At 53.7% G+C, this 24,812-nt stretch overlaps 9 protein-coding genes across 9 annotated transcripts; 4 read left to right on the top strand and 5 right to left on the bottom strand.

Moving 5' to 3' along the window:
* Positions 1-105: 105 nt before the first annotated feature.
* CGCA056_v012986 (uncharacterized protein) lies at positions 106-570 on the top strand (the record flags this gene model as incomplete). Its single annotated transcript, XM_037328230.1, has 1 exon — positions 106-570. The coding sequence occupies one exon, from the start codon at positions 106-108 to the stop codon at positions 568-570; it is 465 nt and encodes a 154-aa protein (XP_037172963.1).
* A 175-nt stretch (positions 571-745) lies between these two features.
* radE-0 (Efflux pump radE) lies at positions 746-2,372 on the bottom strand (the record flags this gene model as incomplete). Its single annotated transcript, XM_037328229.1, has 3 exons — positions 746-1,000; positions 1,060-2,089; positions 2,170-2,372. 3 exons carry the CDS (start codon positions 2,370-2,372, stop codon positions 746-748), a joined length of 1,488 nt encoding a protein of 495 aa, XP_037172957.1.
* A 1,273-nt stretch (positions 2,373-3,645) lies between these two features.
* CGCA056_v012984 (Fumarylacetoacetate hydrolase domain-containing protein 2-like protein) lies at positions 3,646-4,792 on the bottom strand (the record flags this gene model as incomplete). The annotated part of the gene is made up of 5 exons (XM_037328228.1): positions 3,646-3,800; positions 3,861-4,185; positions 4,259-4,372; positions 4,435-4,515; positions 4,616-4,792. The coding sequence occupies 5 exons, from the start codon at positions 4,790-4,792 to the stop codon at positions 3,646-3,648; spliced, it is 852 nt and encodes a 283-aa protein (XP_037172959.1).
* A 594-nt stretch (positions 4,793-5,386) lies between these two features.
* On the top strand, positions 5,387-7,542 carry CGCA056_v012983 (uncharacterized protein; the record flags this gene model as incomplete). The annotated part of the gene is made up of 6 exons (XM_037328227.1): positions 5,387-5,469; positions 5,531-5,544; positions 5,604-5,780; positions 5,860-6,016; positions 6,073-7,289; positions 7,391-7,542. 6 exons carry the CDS (start codon positions 5,387-5,389, stop codon positions 7,540-7,542), a joined length of 1,800 nt encoding a protein of 599 aa, XP_037172949.1.
* A 342-nt stretch (positions 7,543-7,884) lies between these two features.
* mcpII-0 (Metapyrocatechase 2) lies at positions 7,885-9,060 on the bottom strand (the record flags this gene model as incomplete). Its single annotated transcript, XM_037328226.1, has 2 exons — positions 7,885-8,444; positions 8,511-9,060. The coding sequence occupies 2 exons, from the start codon at positions 9,058-9,060 to the stop codon at positions 7,885-7,887; spliced, it is 1,110 nt and encodes a 369-aa protein (XP_037173087.1).
* A 487-nt stretch (positions 9,061-9,547) lies between these two features.
* ayr1-0 (NADPH-dependent 1-acyldihydroxyacetone phosphate reductase) lies at positions 9,548-10,454 on the top strand (the record flags this gene model as incomplete). The annotated part of the gene is made up of 3 exons (XM_037328225.1): positions 9,548-10,054; positions 10,103-10,390; positions 10,452-10,454. 3 exons carry the CDS (start codon positions 9,548-9,550, stop codon positions 10,452-10,454), a joined length of 798 nt encoding a protein of 265 aa, XP_037172947.1.
* Positions 10,455-11,484: 1,030 nt separating this feature from the next.
* mhpA (3-(3-hydroxy-phenyl)propionate/3-hydroxycinnamic acid hydroxylase) lies at positions 11,485-13,545 on the top strand (the record flags this gene model as incomplete). Its single annotated transcript, XM_037328224.1, has 4 exons — positions 11,485-11,568; positions 11,651-11,774; positions 11,838-11,966; positions 12,032-13,545. The coding sequence occupies 4 exons, from the start codon at positions 11,485-11,487 to the stop codon at positions 13,543-13,545; spliced, it is 1,851 nt and encodes a 616-aa protein (XP_037172948.1).
* Positions 13,546-13,683: 138 nt separating this feature from the next.
* CGCA056_v012979 (uncharacterized protein) lies at positions 13,684-14,299 on the bottom strand (the record flags this gene model as incomplete). Its single annotated transcript, XM_037328223.1, has 4 exons — positions 13,684-13,914; positions 13,968-14,017; positions 14,076-14,197; positions 14,265-14,299. The coding sequence occupies 4 exons, from the start codon at positions 14,297-14,299 to the stop codon at positions 13,684-13,686; spliced, it is 438 nt and encodes a 145-aa protein (XP_037172769.1).
* A 9,759-nt stretch (positions 14,300-24,058) lies between these two features.
* Positions 24,059-24,500, bottom strand: CGCA056_v012978 (uncharacterized protein; the record flags this gene model as incomplete). The annotated part of the gene is made up of 2 exons (XM_037328222.1): positions 24,059-24,393; positions 24,449-24,500. The coding sequence occupies 2 exons, from the start codon at positions 24,498-24,500 to the stop codon at positions 24,059-24,061; spliced, it is 387 nt and encodes a 128-aa protein (XP_037172768.1).
* Between the last annotated feature and the right edge of the window lie 312 nt (positions 24,501-24,812).

Here is a 24,812-nt window from a genome sequence, read left to right as displayed (position 1 = left end):
TTTTGACCTACTCGGGGTTTTTCACAATTTCTTTTCAGGCCGCTCTCTGAACCCAAAAGTCCTTTCAAATATCAGTGCTCTTTTGCCATCTCGGAAGTTGCAACCATGGTCAGAGCGCTCCTCATCGCCGCCCTAGCCTGTGCGGCCCTCGCAATCCCTGTCCCCGTCCCCGTCCCCGTCCCGGCCGACGGCCCCGCTTTGGCCGACGACGGTTCCATCCCCACAACGGAAGAGCTCGAGGACCCGGCCCTCGCGGTCCCCGCCCAGGCTGACGACGCTGCGATTCCTGACGCTATGGAGTGGGCGTCGGTGGATAACGGTGATGAAGGTGGTGTTGAGGGTGTCTCCGAACCCAAACTCCCTGTTCAGAGGCGGGTTGTCGATACCGATGATCTTGATACCAGTGCCCTTGACACCAGCTCTCTAAACACCGACCCCCTCACCACCGTCCTCAACACTGACTCCCTCAACACCGAGTCTCTCGATACCAGCTCTCTGAACACCGACTCCCTCGCCTCCACCCTGCCCACCTCCACCAACACCAAGCGCAGGAGTGCCGTGATGTGGTGATAATGTGGCACGAGATGAGGCTCGAAAAGTCGGGGCTGGATACGGATATTAAGTTGTTGGATGGGGTTAAGTATGCAGTTCTTGGCGGGGATGAGTAAAGGCCAGGTCGAAGGTGTTGGGGATGGTCACATTTTGAAATCATGCATATTAAAAATAGCACCGCCATCTAAAAATGCTAAAACTCCATCTTAAAAAGCTTCGACTCGCGGATTCTCTCGCCGTAAAAGAAGAGTATGAACGGCAGCGGAAGAAAGGCAAGCGATATGAACCCGAGGACCGAGTTGCCCCAACCTACCCCCAGGGCGTCGAACATGGCGCTGCCAGCCAGAGGTAGCAGCGCTCCGAAGAGACAGCGGAGGATGGCGCTCGCGGCCATGACTGAGGCGGAGTAGACCGTGTAGGCGTCGATGAGATATGTAGCGGTGGTTGTCTGCAGATGGAACGTTGATCAGCCTTGCTGCCAACGGTGATGACATGAGAGAAACCCACATATGCTGTCACGATGCCGATGCCGAGGAGGGCGGTTCCCATGATGGGCACAATCCAATGCGCCTTGTACTCGGCCGACCACCCGTACCAGAACAGACCCACGGGGACGAAGACGGCGCCGATGACTAACGTGGGCAGTCGAAACTCGGGCTTGGCCACGCCATCGTTCTTCTTTGTGAGGTATGCGGACCAGGGATCGGAGACGGCGCCGACGAACAAGAGGCCTAGGATGAAACCGACTCCGATCCCGATGCTGGTCAGCCCGGAAGCGCCGCTGCCAAAGCCGTATTGGTCCTTGAAAATGCGCGGAAACGTCGTAAAGCAGAGGTAGGCGTAACTAAACACAGTCGCAGCGTACGCCGACATCAAGAAAATAATCGGCGAGACAAGCATCTTCGGCGGGCGCAGGATCGCAAACTTGAACAGCTGGCCGGGCGTCTTGCTCGTATCCAGCGCCGACCTCAGGCCCTCATTCCCCGTACTCTTTCGCAACCTTGCCGTCTTCCTCTTCAGTATCGCGTACGGATACGACTCGTGCAGGAAGAGCAGCACACACACAGCCATCACCCCCGCCGCGATCGCCATCACCCAGAAATCCCACCGCCACCCTGCCGCCGCCGTCAGGTTTCCCCCGATAATCGGCCCAATCGTCGGCCCCAGCGTCGGGCCCATGATGTACGCGGACATGACCCGCCCGCGGCGCTCACGCGGCACCATGTCGGCGATGGCGCTCGCGCCCAGCGTGCCGGCGCAGGACCCCGCGACGCCGGCGAGCAGGCGGAAGGCTATTAGGGAGCCGAAGCTGGGCGCGAGCGCGCAGGCGGCGTTGAAGAGCGCGAAGAGGGCGGCGCAGGCGCGGAAGACGGGGGCGCGGCCGTGGAGCTCGGAGAGCGGCGCGATGAGGAGGGGTCCGAAGGCGTAGCCGAGGAGGTAGATTGTGGTCATGAGGGCGCCGAGGGTGGCGTTTGTGGTGTTGAAGTGGTGCATGATGTCGGCGGCCGCGGCGGCGCTGATGGTTGAGCCGATGGGTCTAGCAGAGGCGGGGAATAGAATCAGTTTTGAGGGTTTGTGGGGTGGTGAGACTTGGGGTAGAGTGAAGCAGGACTTTACGAGAGGAGGGCGGTCAGGGACACGATGATGATGGTGATCGTCTTCCTGGTTGTTGGCCAGTTGAGGGGGTGTTCTGGGTCATTTGGGCCGTCAAAGTCGACAATGTTTGGATCGTGTGGTGTTTCTTCTTCCGCGCTTTTCTCTGGTTCCGGCCCCTTCTCAACGGCGAGGCCTTCTATGGCTTTGGGTGCATTTCCAGACATTGTAGATTTGGTTTTCTACGGTCGCATGCGTATGAATCAATTGAATCCCGAGTTGTTCGAGAGCCATGAAGTCTGACGTTGTCGCGCTCAGAGTGCTCAAGTCTTGGCTGAACGATGCCCTTGCACCAATGATCGTGAGATGATCCTCTAAATCGATGTTAATTGTTGAAGTGAAGAGGGTGAATTGAAAAACAAAATCGAGAAATCTGAGCCAACAACTTGTGTGCCCGTGGGCTGCGGATTGATCCTCGCTGCAGTAGGTACGGCTGCACGGCGAGCGGAGAGTGGGGCCGTTGCCGGTATCACGGCGCACTAGTGGCCCACTCTCGATACCCCACCAGTCGGTGACCAAAACCACCTTCCTAAATGGGGTTCCGTTGGTTCTGAAGCACCTCCTGGCGAAGAATCCTTGGTTAGTTGAGCTCTCGATACCAACAAGGGGTCAAACGGGAAGCAGGCACAAGGGCCAAGGAGGGAACACTGCGCCATTGGCTCAATACGAAGTTCCTCAACCATCGGTTCCCAACGAGGTGCAGGAATGGCTTCTGATAACTCTGAAGGACTCGAAATTGTTGGGCTTCTGAAACCAGGATCGGGGGCTGAATAAGGTGGGCCTCTCATTGTCACTGATGGTGCTAGCAATCCGTGATATTTCAAATGCTCGCTGAGGGAACGGGAGGTCGGCTTAATGAGAAAGCCGGCGGTGACAGCCGTCAAACCCATTGTGCCAAATTCTGTCAGCCACAGCACTTCTCCCCGACTCAGTCGGCATTCTCAGTCATCTCAAGAAGCTCATCGGTCACTAGGCCGGCGGCGGTGGTCCGGCGCGATGTGTGCACAGCTACGGTCCACCGTTCTTGACAGGGAGTAAAGATAACTAGGAGTTGGATACAACAGCTTTCGCCAACTGAGATGCCTGGAGACCGGGATTCAGATGGCAGACAATTGAAGCGCCCAGGAACTGCGATGCTCTGTTATCGTTGGAGCGTATTGGGTTCTCTTTCTGCTTGTTCTACACATGCATTTCTGAGAGTCTCGTGGCTCAATGCCTCTTCTTGCCCCGCGCTAGCATATTCGAGAGCATCGTTTCTTCTGTACGATTTGATTGATAGCTACCGTTCAATGCCTCCATCGGCCTACCTAGTGACGAGAGAAACTACAGCCCATTGTATGAACAAGATCACTCGTGTAAGCATGCTCACTCTTTTCACAGAGTTCTCGATCAGTCCTTTTGTACAATGACAGAAAAAGCTCATCACCCCGAAGCATGCACTCACTCAAATTTGATCTTGTTCCTCAAAACGCCGACCTTCTTCATCTCCACCTCCACCACATCACCGTCCTGCAGAAAGGTCTTAGGCTGGCGGAATGCCCCGACGCCCGCCGGAGTTCCCGTCATAACCGCCGTGCCCGCCGGGATCGTGGTTCCTGCATCGCTACCCGTCAGCCATCCGCTTCGAGACGCACATCACCTGCAACCTAACGTACCTTGGCTCATGTGGCTGAGGATCTTCTCCGGGCTGAAGATCAGGTCCTTGGCAAATTCAGCCGTCTGCCGGACATCGCCGTTGACCCTGGTCACCACGTCGAAGGCGGAGCCGTCCCCGAAGACGGCCGGGCTGATGAGCGACGGGCCGATGGGCGCAAACTTGTCAAAAGCCTTGGCGAAGAAGAATTGCCCGGCCGAGTAGCGCGGGAGCTGGTACATGCGGCAGGAGAGGTCGTTGCCGATGGTGTATCCTAGGATGTAGTTCTTGGCCTCGGAGGCGGACACGTTTTTGGCGTCCTTTGACGTGACGAAGACGAGCTCGCCCTAGATGCAGCAGGAATGCGTTAGGTTCTGTGATATGGGTCCGGCAGTGCATGTGGGCTTGTCGTATCCTCACCTCGTAGTCCAGGAGACTTTTGGCGCAGAAGTCGTTGACGGGGATTTCCTCTCCGGGGCTCGCGAGCGCCGCGGCCGGCTTCGTCCAAAGGGGCGGGCATGCTGGGATGTCAAGCTGAGTCCCACGAAAGATGTTAGTCAGTGGTGATGTTAGGATCGCTGGATGAGAAGACTGACACTGGCTTCCTTGGCGTGACTTCGGTAATTGAGGCCGACACAGTATATCGGGAGTCCGTCTCGAGGCAGAGGTGGTAGAAGCTATTCTCAGTGTTAGCGCGCGCAAGCTCTGGGTTAAACCATTGGTGGAAAGAGCGAATGAATGATTAGCTGAAAAACTTAACAAAGCAAAGACACTTACACGGCGCACAGTAACAATGTCTTCTTCGGACTTTTGTGCAAGAGCTTCTATGGTTTTGGCCCCGCTGAGCTTCGCGCCGGGCGACGGCGGTCCATCCGCATCGGGACCCAGATCAGCAAAGTAAACAGCGCCATCTTCTTCGCTTTCGAAACGGACGAGGTGTGAAAAGCACGACATTTTGGCAGCAGTTGAAAACACAGTATACTTTGCTTGATGTTAATTCTTACATGCTTACATCTCGAGGGCTCATATATCACCCAGCACAACTCTTTTGTTGCAGTCCACGGTGCTCAAGCCCGGGAGCCGGAACTGTCGGTAGTGGAGGCCCTCAGAACGCATCGGAGCATTTGATCTGCCCGCAAGCTCCGCTGGGGCCATCGGGGCAACTTCATCTGCTGCCTCCAAGCGGGGCCCCGGCGCTACCACTCCCTTAAGTCTTCAGCCAACGCCAATTACTCCGAAGTCAGCTTCCCCTCTAAACCTTCGTTTTTCAAACTCATATTCACATGCTCAAGGATACGCCGACGATTCCCAGCACAAAATTTTCTCCCCACGGTAACTCTGACCCCTGGAAATCAATCCCTCCGTCTTCCAGTTCCACCGAGGGCTCCATCCCAGCTACTCAGGTGCCGCGCGCCACGACCCGTCCCCGGAAACCCAGATCAGAGGTGGTGGCGTTCGGCACTTTCGATCGCCAGGTCGGAATAACGCGTTACGGCCGTCTTCGCCGTCCCCGCTTCCCCAGAGTTTGACGACGGAGCATCTCCCAACATGCCGTCGCCCGATGTTGCCCCTCCGCGCGGGGCAGACACAGACAGCGATGCCAGACCTCGGGTCTGTGACAACTGTATCCGGTAAGGCACAGTCCCCAATTGAACCAACCGTCGTCCCTCGCTGACAATCCTCCCTTTTCAGCCAGAAAGTCAAGTGTAAGTCTCGTGCAGAATGATGGCATCAGCTTCGCCTCCGACCCCAGGCTGATTCCGAGGCAACCCGTCCCTGCAGGTGACCTCAGACGACCAAGATGCTCTCGATGCTTGGAGCGGGGGCACCAGTGCACTTACTCCTCCAGCCGCCGACGGCCTGGACCTCTGCCGGGAACTAAGCGTGGATCTCAGCGCGCATCTCTGTCGCATCGGCCGAATAGACGTGTTACCCGCGGTACGTACGACGAACCCGCGCCGTCGGATAGTCCGTCCGCCGTCCGGAATTACACCGTTGGCCGTTTTGCTGACCGTCTCCAGAGTCACCGTTGCCCTCCACGCCCGGCCCTCCGAGCCACACCACAGAACCGCCCACACCCCCAACAACGTCGACCCCGGCAACGACAGAGCTACAGATCACCGCCACAGCGTCCCGTTCGGGACCGTTGAACTTTTCACCTGAAGACGAGAGGTCTCTGTACGAACTTCCTGTCCCCATCCACCAAGACTCTGCTGACCGAAATTCCTCCGAAGACTGGAATGGTACATCGACACAATCAACCATGCGTTCCCCGTCTTCCCCAATGCGCCGTCCGGTAGTGTCGGTGTCGAGGTCGTGTCGAGCTGCAGTCGCGATCTCGTCCAGACACTAGTCGTCATCGCGGCCAAGCTGTCCGGCTTCGTCAGCACGTCCTTTGACTCGTCCGAACTCAACGCCCACATCGACCAGATCCTCAGCTCCGTGTCCCTCCAAGAGGACATCGCCGGTGATACGCCAACTCTCGACCAGTTCCGAAAGTTCTGCCTGCTTGCCTTTTACGAGTTCCACCAGTTCCCTGGCCAGCAGGCATGGACCCGCATCGGCAAACTCACCCGGTTGGCGCACTGGACTGGTCTGGATCAACTGGAAAGGTTGCACGAGATCGTCCCGCCGTGGAAGATATTGAGCAAGGATAGACTGGAGGAGTGGCGTCTAGTCTGGTGGTGCATCTACGCCCTCGATTCCTACGCCAGTGTCTCGACCGGGATGCCCTACGAAATCGACGAGGGGCTCATCAACACCGCCCTCCCACAAGGCCTGCCAACAAACCAGTACACAGAATTCTACCTACCTTACCGCCAAGACGGCCTGCTCAATCTCGTTCAGAAAGTATCATCAGGCTCCCCGGGGCAGGCTCCCGGCCTCGAGATCCACATCATCAGCATCACCGTCCTCCGCCACGCCGGACGGGCCCTCCGACTGCACGTCCTTGGCAAACAGGACGACTGCGCCAAAGTCGTCGCCGACACGGAGCGGCGCATCTCCGAGGTCCGCCTCGCCCTGCCGGGCAACCTCTTCAACCCCCGCCGCAACGCCTTCGCGAACGAGTCCGCCGCCGCCCACCACTTCCGCCTCGTCACCGCCATGCACCTGCACATGGCGCAGATGCTCATGACGCTCATCAACTGCCGTCGCCTGGCGGAGGAGCGCGCCTGGCTGCTCAAGTGGCAGCAGGTCCTGGAGCTCTGCCAGGACGTGGCGGCTATCGCCAAACAGTGGAACAGCAGCTTCTTCCTCAGCGTCGACCCGGCCGTGTCCATCATCGCGTTCATCGCGCTCATCTTTTTGGATTTGCACCTGAAGTTTAACGGTAATGGTGGTGCTGAGAAGAGTGATGACCTGCGTACTGAGATTGAGCACTGCGAGACGGTCTTGTTACTTTTCCTGGAGCAGTTTGCCAAGTCGTGGACCATGCCGCGCCTCCTGATTCGTGAGTCAAACCCATCCTTCTCTTCAGTACTGCTGTATTCGATCGCGTTGCTGCGCATGGTTGAATTGAGCTATTTGTCGACTAACATCACTCTTGGAAAGTCTCGTTCAAGAGCTTCAAAGAGTCTCTCAACGGCCCTGTCGGATACCAACAAGTCCGTGCCGTGTTTCTCCATTTCCAAAGTCCGCTGCATCCTAGGTGGTTGCAGTTCCTGACCTCCAATGCCTTGCACGCCGAAAACTGCCAGTCATAGGTGTGACGCCACGAAAATGTCTGAGCGAGTTGGTGCTTAGTTCCCCTGAACAGCTGCCTGAGAAACTCGTGGTTGGCGGGCGGCTTTCAGCGACACACGAAGGTAGACATAGGACCCTTTCAGAGTGGAAAGGGGGTTCCATGTGCGTATTCATAATGAACGTATGCCGAAGTCTCCAGAGTATTCGCATCCATCTTCCCATATCATCATGTTCTGCAGGTACAGCCTGTCATTCGCTACTAAGCATCTCTCGTTAAAAATCCCCCATTCCTAACCAATCGCCCAGATACTGAACAGCCGTCCACCTGTAACGAAAACCAAATCACGAAAAAAGGCCCCCTCTCAAAGTTTCTTCACCGGCCAATCCTTCGGAATCTTATCCCCAAAATCCTTTGGAATCTCCGGGCCCCAGATCGAAAACGGCCCCACCACATCCCGCGACGTCGGCGTGTGCCTGTTCACCACATCCCCATCCGCATAATGCTCGATCTTGAACCCGCTCGGGTCCGCCCAGTAGTCAAAGATCTGGCTGCCCAGCACGTGCCGGCCGACGCCCCAGACGCTGTGCCACCCGCGCTTGGCGAGCCAGTCGTGCCCCAGCAGCTGCGTGTCGAAGTCGGCCACCTCGAAGGACGTGTGGTGGCAGAAGGCCTTCTTGACGTGCGGCTCCGCGCGCTGCATGAAGAAGGAGTGGTGGTCTGAGAAGTCCTCGCCGAGGTCCAGGTGCATGAAGGTCATGACGTCCATGTTGTCAAAGTCCCAGTGGTGCAGGATGTCGGACGGCACGAAGTTGAAGTGGGAGGTGTACCACGCGAGTTCGTTGTCGAAGTCGGGGACGACGTAGCCGTAGTGGCCTAGTTTGTGGACGAGTGCGGGGCCAGGGTGGTAGCGCTGGAAGGCTCCTGGAGGAGGAAGAAGCCATGAGCAAGCTGGCGCATGGGACTTTGATATTCAGGGGTTTTGCTTACCTTGTCTCGGCTTCCTGAATGGCTTGTTAAAAGGCCCAACCTCTTCATGCGTGGCAGATGGCTCCTGCGGCTCCGGCTCGCGCTCTTTCTGGCCATATATAACATGGAAGAACATATCATCCGGCCTGTTGAACGTGACGATACTCCCGCCGCCAGGGGCATACTCAATCGAGCCCACCCTCGCGCCCTCCATCTTGGCCGCCTTTTCAAACTCCTCCTGCGACGCCGCCACGAACGCCGCGCCGCAGAACCGGGGCTTCCCGTCCTTGCTCCTCCGCGCAACGTAAACGTACGGGTCTCGGCCGTAGCCGCGGTAGCAGATCGTGTCGTTCCCGGCGCGCGCCTCCTCGACGAAGCCAAAGTCGGCGGCGAACTTGGCGAACTCGTCCAGGTCGGGGTGGTCGACGTAGATGTGCCCCGGGCGCGCGAGCTGCACCTTGGAGGGGTCGTTGGCGATGGGCGGGATGCGCATGTCGGGCAGGATGGCCTCTCGGATTGGTTTGGGGAGCTTTGCGAGGACGGTGACGATGAGTTGGAGTGCCAGCGACATGGCTTGGAAGGGGGGAGGATGGTGGTTCAAATGCGTTCGGGGTGAAGTTTTTGGATTTGGGGGTTTGGTTGGAGTATTTGACGGCCGGTGGACGGTCGGTGACGCGAGGCAATGCCGTCGAGGCCGGGTGCTTGGAAATTCTGTTAAGATGTGTAGCCCACGGCCGCGGGCTGAATTGGGTAGATCTACATGCCATGTGAGCAGTCTGATCTTCCGTAAGACACGTCAAACCCATTGTCCGGTGTTTTTACGTTTGTCGAGCATTTACGCCGATGAAGCTTTCTCCGTCGGAGCAACTCCTAACCCCCCGACCCCCGGCGCCGGAAAAGCGGGGACCGTCGGAGCATCTCCCTCTTCGCCACCACCTCCATGTCCGCGGGTGGATTTCCTACAAATGACCTCCAGAGCACGTCCCACACTTTCGGACCAAGATAACAAAACGACTTGTTGAGACGATCTCAGGACTGAAATCCTCCCAGCCCCAACGATGCCCACACCTACCCCCCGCCCCGTCGTCCTCATCACAGGCTGCAGCTCCGGCATAGGCGAATCCCTCGCCCTCGCCTTCGCCGCGCGCAACTTCACCGTCGTCGCAACCGCGCGGCAAACCTCCTCCCTCGCGCACCTCACCAAGCGCCACGACAACATCATCCCCCTGCCCCTCGAGCTCGGCAACCTGGCCAGCCTGGACTCCTTCCGCGACGCCGTGCTCGCGCGTACGGGCGGCCGGCTGGACGTGCTGGTCAACAACGCGGGCACGCATTACGCCGCGACGGCGTTGGAGCTCGACATCGCGGAGGCGGAGAAGGTGTTTGCGGTGAATGTGCTCGCTGTGATGAGGCTGTGCCAGCTGTTTCTGCCGTATCTGTGCGAGGCGCCCCGCGGACGGATCGTGCAGATTGGGAGCGTGACGAGGGATGTGCCGGTGGCGTGGCAGTGCGTGTATAATGCTTCGAAGGCGGCGTTGAGCCAGTATACAAAGACGCTGCGTCTTGTGAGTTTTACTCCTTGTGATGTGTGGTCTTGTCTAATGCGAGCTCAGGAGGTGCAGCCTTTCGGGGTGGAGGTCGTCGAGGTCGTCACCGGGTTTGTGCGCAGCAACCTGCTTCATCACGGCCTTGATGCCCCGAAAGACTCACCGTATCTCGCGGTTAAGAAGGAAATTGAGCGCATCAAGTTCGAGGGGAACCAGAACGGCATGCCTGCGCGGGCGTATGCTGAGTCTGTTGTTGAGCAGCTGCTCCGGAGGCGGAAGCGGGATGAGATATGGGAGGGGAAGCTGGCGTGGATACTCAATCTGATTGTCATCTTTTCACCTTTGTGGTTTTTGGTATGTGATACCCAAAGTGCTGTATCATTCACGTAGTAATGGTTGCGGCTAACACGTTGAGTAGAATTGGTTCTTTTCTCGTCAATTCAATCTTAATCGCTTGGGGCGCCCAAAGAAGTAGTTCATGGAGGCAGGGCTTGATTGATGTCTAGACTGTGGAAATTTCAATTGGGAGTTCAGGGCTCTGATCATGTCAATCGTCAACACTTGCTACTATTACATCAAGACGACTGGGCAAGGGGATAGTTGTGCTGAAAAGTGATGGACCTTTTGAAAACGCTGCAGATCCCATATAAGCCGTTTCTCAATCATAATCCACTCTCCGCTGTAAGTTGCTCACTGTCCGGCCACGGCCTTAATATGACGTTGATCTCACCCCCCTGGATCGTTCACGGAGATATTGCCGTGCAAGCCCCACCGGGACGGAGTGGCCCCGAGTCGGCTGCGGAGATTGTGGGTCACAGCGACGGCGAGCTCGGGGAGATTCATCCAGCTCTCCTTTCCCGGCTGGCAGGAAAGCAAATCCGCCACAGCATTCAATTGACCGCCAAGACGGTCTTTCTCTGAGATTCAGTGACCGATAGACTACATGTGATAGGCGCATGTCCATGATCCTCGGGGTCCAGACCCTGCAATACTCCCCCTAGAGGATCATCGGAGCTGCCGCCGCTGAGAATAAGGTAGTTGACCATCCCTTGGCGGGATCGACCCCATCTGCCGCGACATGTCACTAAAGTCCGCGACTTCGCATGGACTGCCACGGACAACGTCGGAGGATCCACATTGCCGCATCGCTGGACAAGGTTTCTGTGAGATATCCCGCGGAACATCTCTGATTGGCTTTCAGCCAGTGAGCATAGCTCGATTCGGCATCAGCGGTTCGGCTCGTCTGAGGTACTTCGGGAAAGGTGGGGTTTGAGAGCAACGGTGACCCCAACGTTGAGAGGCAGTTGGCTCATGCGATTCGGAAACGATTTGTATTTGAGGCCTCTTGTTTTCGGTTTTCGTGGGATTTCAATGCCATGGATCAGTCAAATCAACACCGAAGCTACTTGATTGACCGCACGACGAGCGCAAAACACGATCTGGATACCATGGAGGAGACACAGGTCGTCATTGTCGGGGGAGGACCCGCTGGCCTTGCTTTAGGATTGTCGTTGGCGCAACATCAGATTCATGTAAGCTGGGCAATCCGGCGTCGATTTCGCGACGTTTTTCAGGCACGAAATGTTCGACTTGGACTGACTTTCAGACGCACAGTCAGTCATTCTGGAGAAGGCAGCAGAGGTGACCACGGATCCACGAGGCGTGTGGCTCACAGGAGATGCTGTAAGAATCTTTCACGCCATCGGAATCGGCCATGAAATGAATCAAGTTGGCCACGGTAGGTGCAGCGAGTTGTTCGCCAAAAGCAAAGTTCTGGCTGACAACGTATTGAAACAAAAAGAGCCGCCTCACGTTAACTTCCACCATTCAACCTTCAACACGACCCCTTTCCACCGAATGGAGATCACCACTGCCAACAGCCTCGAACAGTCTTTACCCGAAGGCTTTGTTCAGAATCAACCCAAACTAGGTAGGGTTGATCGATCTCGTCTGTTGGGGGTCTGTTGCTTTCTGTGCTGACTTTGCCCTCGCAAGAGCACGCTCTGAGACGCGCGATCGAGAAGACCAGCTACTGCTCATTACGCACGAGTTGCACGGTGATCGGAAGGTCTACTGAGGTGCCGCCGACTGTCGAATACTTGGACGCCCGAAAGTCTCGCCGCGGCATCAGAGGACAGTGGCTCGTTGGCGCCGACGGCAAGACGGGCATCGTCCGCAAACACTTCCTGGAACCCACGGCCGGGATCAAGCAGGAGGCCGGCGTCTACCCCTACGAAGGGGTATGGGTCGCCGCCAACCTCAAAATGACCGTCCCAACCCCGCAAACACACCCCAACTTCCCGCTCTGGAAGTACGGATACACCCCCGACGAGGTCTACGACCTTTTCTGGCCCGTGGGCTGGCACTTTTGCAGTCCACCCGGCAGACCGACCGCAACAGGCAGATTCGGCCTCCACGCCGACCGGACATGGCGCCACGAGTTCCGCGTCGACGAGTTTGGAGGCCCGATATACCCGGAAGAGCTCTTCTGGGAACACATCTCCCAAAGCATCACCCTCAGAGAAGATCCCGTCCGCGGCTACCGCTTCGACGAGGCCGTCGAGTATCCCCGCGACTGCATCGAGATCCTGCGCTGTCGGCCCTTCAAGTTCGTGCATAAGTGCGTCAACCGGTGGTACGACAAGCGCACGCTCCTGATTGGCGACGCTGCACACGTCTTCCCGCCGTTCGCCGGCCAGGGCATCGCAAGCGGCGTCCGCGACGCGCATCAACTCGCATGGCGCCTCGCTCTGCTCCTCCGCACCGACGCAGACCCGGAAACCAACACCGCGATTCTAGAATCGTGGGCCGCTGAGCGCCGTCACAGCGTGGATGACGCCGCGAGAATGTCCATGGTCTCCGGCACCGTGTGCAACAGCCAGCCAACCCTGTGGATCCTGGCGCTGGCGAAGCTGCACGGGTTCATCAACTCGATCCCCATGCTTCGTGGGTACGATCTGGTGGCCCAGCAGGAGCGCCGTGGTTTCTGCGGCGTTCCTGGCGGGTTTTTCCTCAAGGCTTACAACGGCGGTGCCCGGCTGGCGCAGATACACGTTCGCTCATCGCTAAGCCAGTCGCCGATTTTGTCTGACGGTCTGCTTCGCCAGTGCGGTACCATTTTCACGGTTCTTCTCGTCGCCAACGGCGATTCAACGGAGACGAGCGAGTCGTATGCGGAAGTTCAAGAAGCTATCTCGGGAGCATCTTTGGACCCCGATGTCTTGTCAGAGGAATCCATCGTCATCTACGATCCACAGGGTGAAGAGTCGAATACCACGCCTAAGCTCTCGAAAGAAGAACAGAGCAAATGGGAGTTCTTCTCGCCTGTGCCAACTCCTGAAGTCGAGGCACCACTGGCTCCTGGATACAATAGCACGTCGTATCTTGCTCGCCTAGGCTCTTCTGCCAAGTTCGTTGTCTTACGTCCAGATATGTTCGTGTTTGCATGCGCAAGGAGCAAGAATGAGCTGGCGTACTGCTTAGATCAACTTCGGGAACGTCTTGGTTGAGCATCTCGTCGGAAAGCACGTCGTCTAGATTGCTCGACACAGAGGCGAGGAACATAAACATACGTGTACACCTTTTAATATATATCATGCTACTAGACCTAGAACGAAGTTCTCGAATTGTATCTAGCTCTTGTCAGCTCAAGCCACCGGCTTTCCAAATCCGTCAGTCTTGGCAGCCTTGGAAGTAAAGCAGTTCCCGTCAGCGCCACAGTCCCGCCAGTCGACGCCGTCCTTGGGCGTGAAGCATGTGCTCTGCTCGTGTGAGAACCAAGGGCCCTCCTTTAGGGGTTTACAGAGCTGGAACGACTCATTAACTCCGACCCAGCCGTCGTCTTCGCCGCCGTTGACCGAGCCCTCGATGGCATGATACTACTCTGTCGTTAGCAACAACACCATGTACCTAGGAATTGAGAAGGGCTTACGTATACTCCTTCGTACTCCGCCCCATCGTCTTTAGTCCACTTCTTTCCACCTGTGAGGGTGTCAGTGTTGAGCATAGGAGGCGCATCTTGGAAAAGTCGCAAACTGACTGAACACAAATTTGCCGCTGGAGGCGTAGAAGACACTTTTGGTGTATTCTTCGCTGGTTACTGTGGCTCCGTTATCACGGCAAGCACAGAGACGGTGCGGATCAGCGCTTGCGGTGGCCGCCCTAGAGAAGTTAGTAATGATCCGCAACTTGTTGTTACAAGGCTGATTGCGAGGTAACGCCAACATACAGAAACAAGGTCAGGACAGCGAAGGTGGTTTTCATCTTGAATAGGTTGATGTTGCGAGAGAGTTGGAAAGCGAATGTCTTTAATGAACGTGTGATTCTGATAGTTGGGCAGGCAGTAGAAGAAAAATGAGTGTGTGTAGAAGTCGCGAGATTTCGTTCATTCTCTCTGTCTCTCTTTCTCTCTTTATATACATATGCCTACATCTTGATAAAAATTGTTACTCGTACTTGCCGTAAAATCCCCAAGTTGGCAAGATGCGCCTATTCCAGCGCATGTTTGAAAGGTAGGCTCAGCCTTTATACTCCAAGCGACACAGAGAGCGGTGCCCATTCAACTAAGTTTGCAGTGCTGTGTCTTATGGACGTGCTTCTGTTACGATCAGCTTCAGGCCTAGGGAAGGGCTTTCGGCCAAGCCGATGACTCGCTGTGAGCAGAACCCCTGACGATCAGCTGCTCGCTCACTCGACCTACCTAAAGTAGTAAGTTTAAAGCCTCGAAACTCATCAAATTGTGTGTAACTTCTGAATGTCAAGTCAGCTGTCCAGTCCTGGCACAAGATTGACACAGTTGTGACCGTTGGGCTTCGTGAAGCTCCCGTATCAAATAGGCGCGCCGAATGACTCAACACATTGTCGCCATAACCAATACCCCTGGTTACTTAGCTGTCAATCGCAAGTAATCGGGGTTTCCGCAACCGGTTCGGGTTGTCAATTGCTACCGATACCGACGGCGTCAACACAACGGAGTGTATGTTTCACTATAAAAACTGAGAAAATTTGGCTTCAACTACGTCACGACACAAATGGATGAAGAATCTCCATAACTGCTTGTGTTCAGCAATGCAATTTTGACTGCAGAGGCAGCTGAGTTACTCTGGTAGCCCAATCCATGCATACACGAGCGTAGACCTGCTCATGCCTATGTCCCTTCAATCGTGCTGACCCTTCGTCTCTCCATATTGTATTTCATTTATTCTTCTTTAAAGAACCAATACGACAATGTTGATTCGAGTGACATCAAGGGAAGAAATACCGACGGTTGCGTCAGATCGCATGAAGTCTAGAGTTACCGCTTGAGCAAGATTGCATGTTCACACCCGGACAACAAACCATCGCTTCTACCTCATTCCTTGTCTGCTTCGACTTGAGTACCGGAATCTTGTGCACTTTTATAGTTTCTTCCGACGGTATTTCCGACAGGTACATGGAGTTCACAAGTTCACTCAATGTCTGGCAGCTGAAGTACTCGACTGAGCATGATTAGGCCAGACTAAGCACGTTGAGAGACCCCATTCTTGTATATGGCTCAAGTCTGTTCCCAGGGGCTCTTAGGTGTTTTCCTGTTCTTAACAATGTTACTCTGGTGATCTGGTGAAGGTGCATTGCAAACGGCATTCGCGAGCATGACAGTGCTCCAAACGCCGTGCAAGCACGGGTAGCAATAACCCGTCGCAGAAGTGCTTTCCATGGAAATGGTGTCGTTGTATTGCTTTTAACACTTCAAGGACATAACCAGACATGCTTACATGGTGTCATCGTTCGCACTTGGTTGACACTGCGCATGCGAGTTGGATTAGATGCATGAATGAGGCTTGTCTGATGAAGAACAGAAACGGAAAACATCGCAATTCAGGCAATCTGATTGTGGTTCATTTCAAATATGGCTGCGTCCGAAGCTCCTAAACATGTCCTTCGCCATCAATACAGAGTCGTGATCAGGGCCTCCGTGTCGCCTTTACCCTGAAGTAGCCCGGCTGAAGCCCTGGAAATCTTAAAGATGGCGTCCGAGGTAGTTTAAGAAGCCGCCGCAAACAAAATCCGTTCCTGTTTTCCTCTGTCCATTGAAGCTATGCCTTGAGCTGGCGAATCTCAAGACTCCCGCTCAGTCCTGGGCTCCCTAATTGTAGAAACTCATAAAGGTGATCAAGAGTCGGACCGCCCCAGATATCGTCAGCATCTCTCATCTCCGTCCAGGTGTCGTCATTCCCAGAATACTGAGGAAAGCTCTCGGGGAGGTCTCCAGAGCTTATGGAACAGTAAATGAATGCTATAGAATGTCCTCGCACCTAGTACGTCTTACATTTAAGTCAATGCACTGGCTCGGCGAAGGATTTGTCGCTGTTCTTGGAGACGTTTACTTCTCAAGTCCATCTTATGTCTGTTTCCAAATGGATGGGTGGTCTCACACATTGGAACAGAGGCCAGAAGAATATAAATAATATGAAACATGCTGCTGATTCTACCTAGTGATCTCTAAATACACTGGTCCTGGTGTTATTAGGGTCTGTCTCCAAGCAGGAGACAATGTTCAGACAACCGCAATCTGTAGATTTCACTTCGTACTTCCACTCAGACCTAGGGCTCACACCAAGACTTTACTTGATTTATTGCCCACTTTACATTACGTAGAGACAAATACAAGGGTAACGGACGACGATGGCTGGTACCCGCGGCACAGCGGCTTAGAGCTGCTGACATCTTTGCCCGACACTGCCTGAGTCAGCGTCGTTAAAGTCAAATTAGAGTCTCTGATAGATATTCCGGAGATATTGTTTAGGGTATTCTGACTTGGGCATTCTTGTATTGATTATATGCTGGTAGGCTTCTCGGAGGATGAGGCGTCGAGCGGCTTCTGCTTCCGATCTGCCCCTCAAAGATGATTCCATACAGACTCAGCCTCAGAACAAGTGCGTATATATATGGCTTGATGCTCAAGCTCTTATTCAACACACAATGGGAAGATGGGCTGGCTGGCTGGGGCACTATGGACCAACTTTCACAGGCTCCCACTGAAGATCGGTTTGTCCTTTCCCAGCAACCATCGTGAAGCCTGGCACATGTATCTATTCCGTTGTCTGAGTATCATGAGACGTATTTCTAAGTGGTAAGGACGATGACGGCAGATGATACCCTAAGAAGTCGCATGCAGGTTATCATGCCAGTGAGTTGGTAGTGAGAGTGGCGGGAACATAGAACACAACGTGAAGATAAAACTCGTCTGAGGCAGTCCCGGACCGAAGAAGACAAGTCGTTTCCAAGGTCTCATTTGCTCGTTTAGTGTTTCTTTGGATTCACTCATTTTATGTAAGTCCTCAAAACCCCGTTACATCTCCAACACCAGCGTAACCACAGCCCAGGCGCTTCAGCCACCCACAGCAGCCATAAATAGCCTCGAAATTATGTGTATTTAATGCGCAAAATCATAGAAAACTTTCATAAAAAAAAACGATCTGGTTGAGCTGGGGTTTCTGGGTAAGCTTGTAATCTCAGGAGGACAACAAGGGATGCTGAAGCTAGAGCAAACGCTGCAGAATGGCAGGTCAGGGTAGCCTGTAGCATCATCACATTTAGAAACAGCGAGAGCTTATTCGTTCTCACATGCTTTGAGAAAAGCAGTGATCATGAATACTAGGGGGAAAGACCGCGGTGTGAGCTCGCCTAAATAAGAATAGTTGAGCAGGCTCTTGAGGTCCCGCGCCGAAACCTGCGACCTGGAGGACCTAATGGTGGGTTCCTTGACGCCAGTGGTCTGACGAAGACATTCGCTGGAGATTTCAACTGGGCGGATGTCTATATCTATTTATGCAAATTCAGAGCCTTCAAGTTTTGCTCGCTTACCGCATGAGCATGTCCTGTTTTGGTTTGGAACGTATCCGTTCAGACCCAGCTTCAGCGTTGTGAACTTCCTCATCTGCAGGCTTCGGCATGGCACTGGTATGCCTTCAGGACGCTAATCTACATCGTATTCTGACTTTTTAGCTTTCATTATCGTCTGATTTCTGAACTTTCATTATCAGGTTCGCATGAATATTTGTGTTTGTCAGCTATCCGCTTGAGCTGGTATCGCGAGCCTCCGGTATCGCAACCAATGGCGACAGGTTTGTCACTTTGAGGTCACCTGAATATACAAGATGAATGATCTACTGGAGGAAATGACAGGAACTTGGCTAAGAAAATACTTTCTTGGTATATCTGATACCTTTCTACACGCACTCATGTATACTGTTGTCGCAACATAGCCTAAATGGCCCCTTGGGTTTCCCCAAGACTGAACGCATACCAGGTATCCCATCTCTGCATTTGGAGTACAAATCAACAAGGAAAGCTATCTTAAATAGTCTTTCAGCTATATCATAGAACGCTCTCACACCCTGAATGCACCTAAGACGCCCAGCCCGACAAGAACACACTAAAGGTCTGCATGTTAGAGCAATAAATCAAAGAGCGCTGAGACAACAGTCTCATAGGAATCTTTTAAGTGTGACATTACGCTGTGAATTCTAAGCAAGCAAATGTGAACAAAGCTCAGAAATAGGGTTGCAATCCAAAGCTATCCTGGCGCAACTTGTTCGCTCAGATGAACATGATGCATCACACTCAAGATAACAGAAGTGATCCTACACCATGCATCTCTGTCGTCCAAGTAGCAGTATTCCATCTTAAATACACAGAAGACTAAGTATTTAGATGCGCACTGAGAGATCATGAAGTCGTACCACTAACTCACTCCCTTGCTGAATGTGTGCTTGGTAGATGCTGAGTGACTCTAAGCCTAAAGCCGTCCAGAGCCTATACCTTTAGAATTGCGTTGGCAAGGCAGTTTAGTCTCCTATGATGCTGAATCTAAGTCAATCTCCAAACACTCAATCAAGTTCTGAAGTGAATTGCGCAATCACTCACGTGAAATCTACATCAGAAGCCTCTTGCGAATGAAGATATTCTTAGTCTCTATACCTATAAAGGACAGCAGTTAATAGTATTCTTCTAAGAAAAGCTAAGTCTCAGTCGTCTGTGCAGTCTGTTTATTCACTCAGGCATACTTGTTTCGCTTAGAAAATTGCCAGCGCGACGGCCACTCTACGCCCTGAAATCAACCGTTCCATCATCATCGCCAGTCAACATCCGTAGAGGTTTGTCAACAAATACTCGAAAGACAACAGAAAAGTTTCAAGAAGAGCCATCAAACTGGGAACGATCATCTTTTCAGGCTTCGGGGCTTTCGACATCTCTGTCGCCAGTCTAGAGAAGGACGCCTTGCTGCAGATCTTCCATTGCCATCCTCTGGTGACGCGGGGACAAGCCGAATGAGTCTGCAGCCGAAGCTAATAAATGACAAAAGTTCAATGGCTTATCTCAGTCCGTAGTTACTCAACTGGGATCTGATGAGTATAAAGGCTCTTCAACCTAGCTGGAAGCCTCCACTCTGCAAGCAATCTGTGATTTTCCTGTCGACTGTTTTCTTTTCACGCTGCAAATGTTCACAGAGGCACCGTTACACCAGCATACGCAGTTCTCACTCTCAGCGAGTCTTCTTCCGCAGAGTCCAGGTATCTCTAACAGTATCAGTGTCGAATATACTCAAAACGGTGATGAAGCCCGAGGGCCAGAACAGGGAGTCGTGCCAGTCGGACCGATCGCATGTTTTCTAGAATCTGCTACGGAAGACTCCTCGTCATGACTTGAAATCACGGGCTCTTTTCAGAGGAAAGAGTCAGTCGTGACACTACACCTGGTGCTGGCTTGCTTCCTTTGTGGTGCGAAGTCTGTGATCTAAACCCAGCTTATATACCTTAGAAGCCAGAGCTACCGGGTAAGTTAGTAAGCAGACTTTCATATCCCTCGCAAGAGACTCCTCCCAGTAATTACTATTACCTCAACTTTTATGTATAAGACCCTTAAGGGGCTATCACTATCTCGAGCGCAGCAAGGAAAATGTGTTCCAGTTGGCATGCTCTGGATGCTTACCATGCATCCGAACGGCCCCTTCTCCCTGAGATATGCATAAACGAAAATGCCCCAAACTAGAGAAATAATCTCACACAAATGTCAGAGACGTATCAGAATACTTCCAGACCAATGAGGGATCAACACGGCATGGCTATCTCCCAGAGCTTTAAAACTACCGCCGTGATTCATCAAGCGCGATGCTGCCTGTAGCGACATGGAACCCAGCAGCGATCCAGTTTGCCCGGAACCAGACGATGCTACGAATTGCCATGAATGATACAAGCAATCACTAACTCACATAGATCTGGCTCCAACAGATAAGACAGGACAGGATGCCTCCCGTCCTCTCGTTAAAGCTCGAAAGCTTACCCACAGTGAATCATCCCTTCTCGATATAAACCCCGCAATGGGCAGGATAATTGCCTGAAGCGAAACAAGAAACAATCGAAAATTTTCACGACGTCGTCCAGTATACTGCGACAATGCACAATACATCACCAAGATCATGTCCAACAGGAAACCGCAAGACGGAGAGCTCAAAATGTCGCAAACAGAAGCCACATTACAGCACCTGAATACACCAGAATCGAAGAAGAATGAAGACGGTAACAATGTCACCCGGAAGTGTTCCTCTAAATCTCACCGAGCAACTTCCATACTGTATTTAGCTACATGTGACATCGCGAAGCCAACTGCGAAGTCATCTGCCTCCGATCAACGAGTTTTCACGATCATGATCCATCTGCCATGATAAAGATGGATACTCGAAAGCCACCTTGCTTTTATACCCCAATTCTCCGTATCACCAGCCATCCTTTCATTGACCGTTAGCTCGATATCTGATCACAGGTCTCCAGAGTCTGCACCCCCATCAGTGGGAAGCATAAATAGAGACTCTGACGGATCGCACCGTCCTCTTTGCCAGAGCAATTGTTCCGGATTGTCTTGACTGTCACAAGGTTGAAGAAAATTGCTTCGGATGCCCGAAGCCACTCGGTATTAACCTCATTAGATGTCTCCACCACATCTTCAACATCGCCGCCTTCGGTCTCTTTGTCCGAGGAATTCCTCCCCGTATATCGAAAAAACGATAGCCACCCTACGACTCCCAGCCAGCGAATCCAGCTCACGAGGACACGACATCAATTCCCAGCAGGCTTTAAAAACCATCCCGTGAACGTCCCAATAATCGCGGGGGACGCAAACCCAATTGTTCGGCTGCCCACTTCCCATCTCAACACACCTGTAGATTGCATATATACCATTCTACCTCGAAAACGATAACCCTTCTCTTCCATGAAGTATATATTCAACCCCTCGTCAGCTGTCACTGCGTATCTTTCAACAACACACCACAATTATACGGTGTAATGACCATGAGGTATTCAGACCTCTCGACATAGGACTCATATTCCTTCGGTCCCTGAACCCGTCATCTCCCACACTAATCCATCACCAACCCGATTCCCGCTCAACATCAGAATCCTCATGTCTTCTGCTATCCAACACCTCTACCTCGCACATATTCCTTCGCATACAACCCAACCACAAGTCGACGCGCTGCACCCGCACATGTTTAATATCATATCAACCTGGCGATCCCAGCGCGGGCCCAGTGAAGCCTGCTTGTCATTCCTCATGCAATGGCTGAGTTCAGCGTATGCAATGTGTCCTTGCTCAGGTATGGACCTGCGCATTTGACCCTCTTATACGCACCCTCGGCCTACCAAAGCGAACGGGCATCGAGCGGCCCTCGAGTGGCCTATGTAAGTGAGCCCTGCGGTCCTGTCCAACAGTCTAGGAACCAAATGTGATGGCGAACGAATCCGCACTTGTGTTCCTATCTATCGCATCTGGCCGCAATAAAGCAAGTCAAGAACTCCCTGCTGACCGACCACGTGATCAGGTCAGAAAGTCAACCATATCACATCACACAATCGCTACCGCCGAGTGAGCCATTTGGAACGTATCAAACCCCCCGAATACACCAAAGACAACAGAGCCGGTCACCAGACACACACCACCCCTGCTCGTGTGGTTTCCATTCCATCCGAATGCCTCAACGGTGAGATCTGAGCAATATTTCCCCATTGAATTCGCGCTTAGAGACGATGAACGCCATTATTTCTCTTGGCGGAGGCTGAGATCTAGTAAAACTATGATGTTTTATACGTGAGCGAGTAGGTGGACTAAAGGGACCTGGTTGGCGTGCACCCCACTTCACACCGGCGCGTCTTTGCGCTCTCAGTTACCATGATCTAATGTGGTTGAGCTTCCACGTGAGTCCAACCTCAGTTTCGGTCTTCACTTCTCGAAGCGTCCCTGAAACTCTTGGCAGCACTGGCTCATTCGTTCAGATCTCCGATACTACTTATCACGAGAGACCCATTCCACGTACTCTACCATTTTGCATGGCTTGGCCAGATTTACCTGGCGGAGACCAAGCCCATGCGATCATCCTGAATGTCTAGGGCAGTCTATGTGATTGGAAACCGTGTAGGATGGCAAAACATGTTCAAGAATCAAGGAGGCAAAACTTTGGCGACAGTCATCGCGCTCAGTCTTCATTGCAGAGACATCTCAACGGCCCTGCGGATCATTAATATGGCTTGCCGCCCGAACGATCCCGCCCGGAAATTGATCCGGATGAAGCTACGAACTTGACTATTCTGCGCCCGCGATAGAGATCACCATCCACTCGGAAAATATGGCTGCGGCGGCTGACGGTGCGCAATCTCGCACCGGATAAATGCTCGAGAGAGGTGAAACGGAACGGCGAGGTTGCATCTGATGTTTGACACGTGCTAGAGCCGTGACGTCGACCCTACCGCAAACTCCGGGGAATCGAGGGTCTGTTCGCGCCCAACCCCTGAAAGTGATACAGTGGTAAAGGAAACGAAGTCACACGTGGATGAAACTTTGAGGGTCGCTTCCGAGGCTTTGAACGCTCAAACGGTACTCTCGAAGACTGATCTCGGCGCGTCCGTAGGCTTCGTCGCCGGTGATGGAAACGTTGCGGAGTCACCTGGAGGAACCTTCGTCGTCGCCGCAGGCACGTGCTCGTTGAGAAGCCCGGCTGTTTGAGACTTGGTGGTATTGCGACATCGGTTGAACATCCGAGTTAACATGGTAATTAGCAACAAGGATATGCCGGATTAGTCGATCGTCATCAATTGATGAGATTCAGCGGGCCATTTTGCCGTTGATTCGAAAATGATGCTCGTCTGTTCGCCCACCTGGGCTCTTACATCAGTTATGGGGCATCTCCCACCGAGAGAAGAAAATTATTCAGTGGAGATAGGGTGATCATTGTTGCGCGCGCGCATGAGGCTCCGGAGGTGGCTGGGGTTGGTTGGACGGATGATGAGAACCAGAGATTGTCTCAGTCGGGGGCAGTCCCGGATACAGTTCGAGGCTTCCACCCCTTCCCCGCAAATTTCTTAGTGCGGCAAGATCCAAGACTGAGATCCGTTGGTGATCCGTTGAGCTACGGGAAATAACTGCGCCAGATATAGGTTGCGCGTGATTTGAAAATGGTGGAACGGCGGGCAGAAGGCGGGCAGAGCTTTCTGGCGTGGAACGCAAGCCGCCACGGCTGATGGGTGAGAGTGAAGGCGTGGCAAGCTGGGATGATTTCAAATGGTGAAGCCGGCCTCTTTGCGGGAATTGAACAACGGCAGAGTTCATCAGAGTAAAGTATCCCTGAGGCAGAAAGTCTGACGCTCAGCTCGAAGTTGGCCGTTTCTGCTGCGTCAGCAGTCGCCAGAGTTGTGTGTTCGGACCGTCTTGTCAGCCAGGTAGCTGCAGCGGCTGACGGCAGCAGTAGATTGGGGTTGGCGTTGGCGTGTGGTGGCTGGCTCTGGTTCCAGGGGCGCGCGGGATGTGATATCAGCGAAGCGTCTCCGACTCGAGATGGCAGGAGCAGATGGCTCTGGGGGTGGCTGGGTGGCAGGATGGGTTCGGCGAGGGCGGGAAGAAAGCTCGAGAATCAGATCATTGCCGTAGGATTGGTGCAATTGGAGCCGACAGAAGTGCCCAACGAAAAGGTGCCATCCCGGAGCAAAATTGTTACAGAATGTTGACCTGAAGATAAGGGCCAGGAACCAATCCGTATGGCAAGGGGCCCGGCCGGGTTTGAGCTGCGGGCCAAGGATCTCGGCCCTGAGAGTCCGATGGCGGTTTGCGAGTGTTGCGTCGGGTGGTGAGGGATTGATGCTGAATCAAACCAGCGGTGGGCGCGGCGGCGCGCAAACCGGTGCAAAGAGGGCTTTCTAGACAAGACAAAGACTCATCCACCCCTGGGCGGCGTGGTGACGGGCAGAGAAAGGCGGTTTGGGCAACAATTCGAGGTGCGGATCCACAGGAACAGTGAAAAAAGGTGTGTCTCTTGGTGCGGTGGCGCGCTGGGAATCGAAATTAGCTGCAAGCCTAGCTTCATCCCACCTCTGAGGCACACACCAGACAACAGACGAGCGTGGTAAGGTATTTTCGGTCTGGTCTGGGCTAGCATTAGCTTAGGTGCTGCGGTAAGTTAAGGTGAGGCGAGGCAAGGTAAGGCACGGCACGGCAAGGCGAAGCAAAGCAAAGGCAGGGCAGAGCCGGGCAAAGCAAAGAGCAGGAAGAATCGGTGAAGATGTAAGGTGAAGAGAACAGGGATAACGGAGGCTGGAAATCAGATAGTTTGCTCGCGATGGGAGTCGTTGGTGTTGGCTTTCTGCGGCGGAGTGGGGGAGACGACACGAGCGAGTTTGGCGGATGTGACGCTGCTTAGGTGCGATGTATGGGCGGCGATGCGTGTACAGTACAGTACATGATGCGGCGT

The sequence above is a fragment of the Colletotrichum aenigma genome (genome assembly GCF_013390185.1).
Source record: "Colletotrichum aenigma strain Cg56 chromosome Unknown KSG_Cg56_contig09, whole genome shotgun sequence".
Classification (NCBI taxonomy): Eukaryota; Fungi; Ascomycota; class Sordariomycetes; order Glomerellales; family Glomerellaceae; genus Colletotrichum; species Colletotrichum aenigma.
This window is presented reverse-complemented; position numbering and strand designations above follow the sequence as displayed.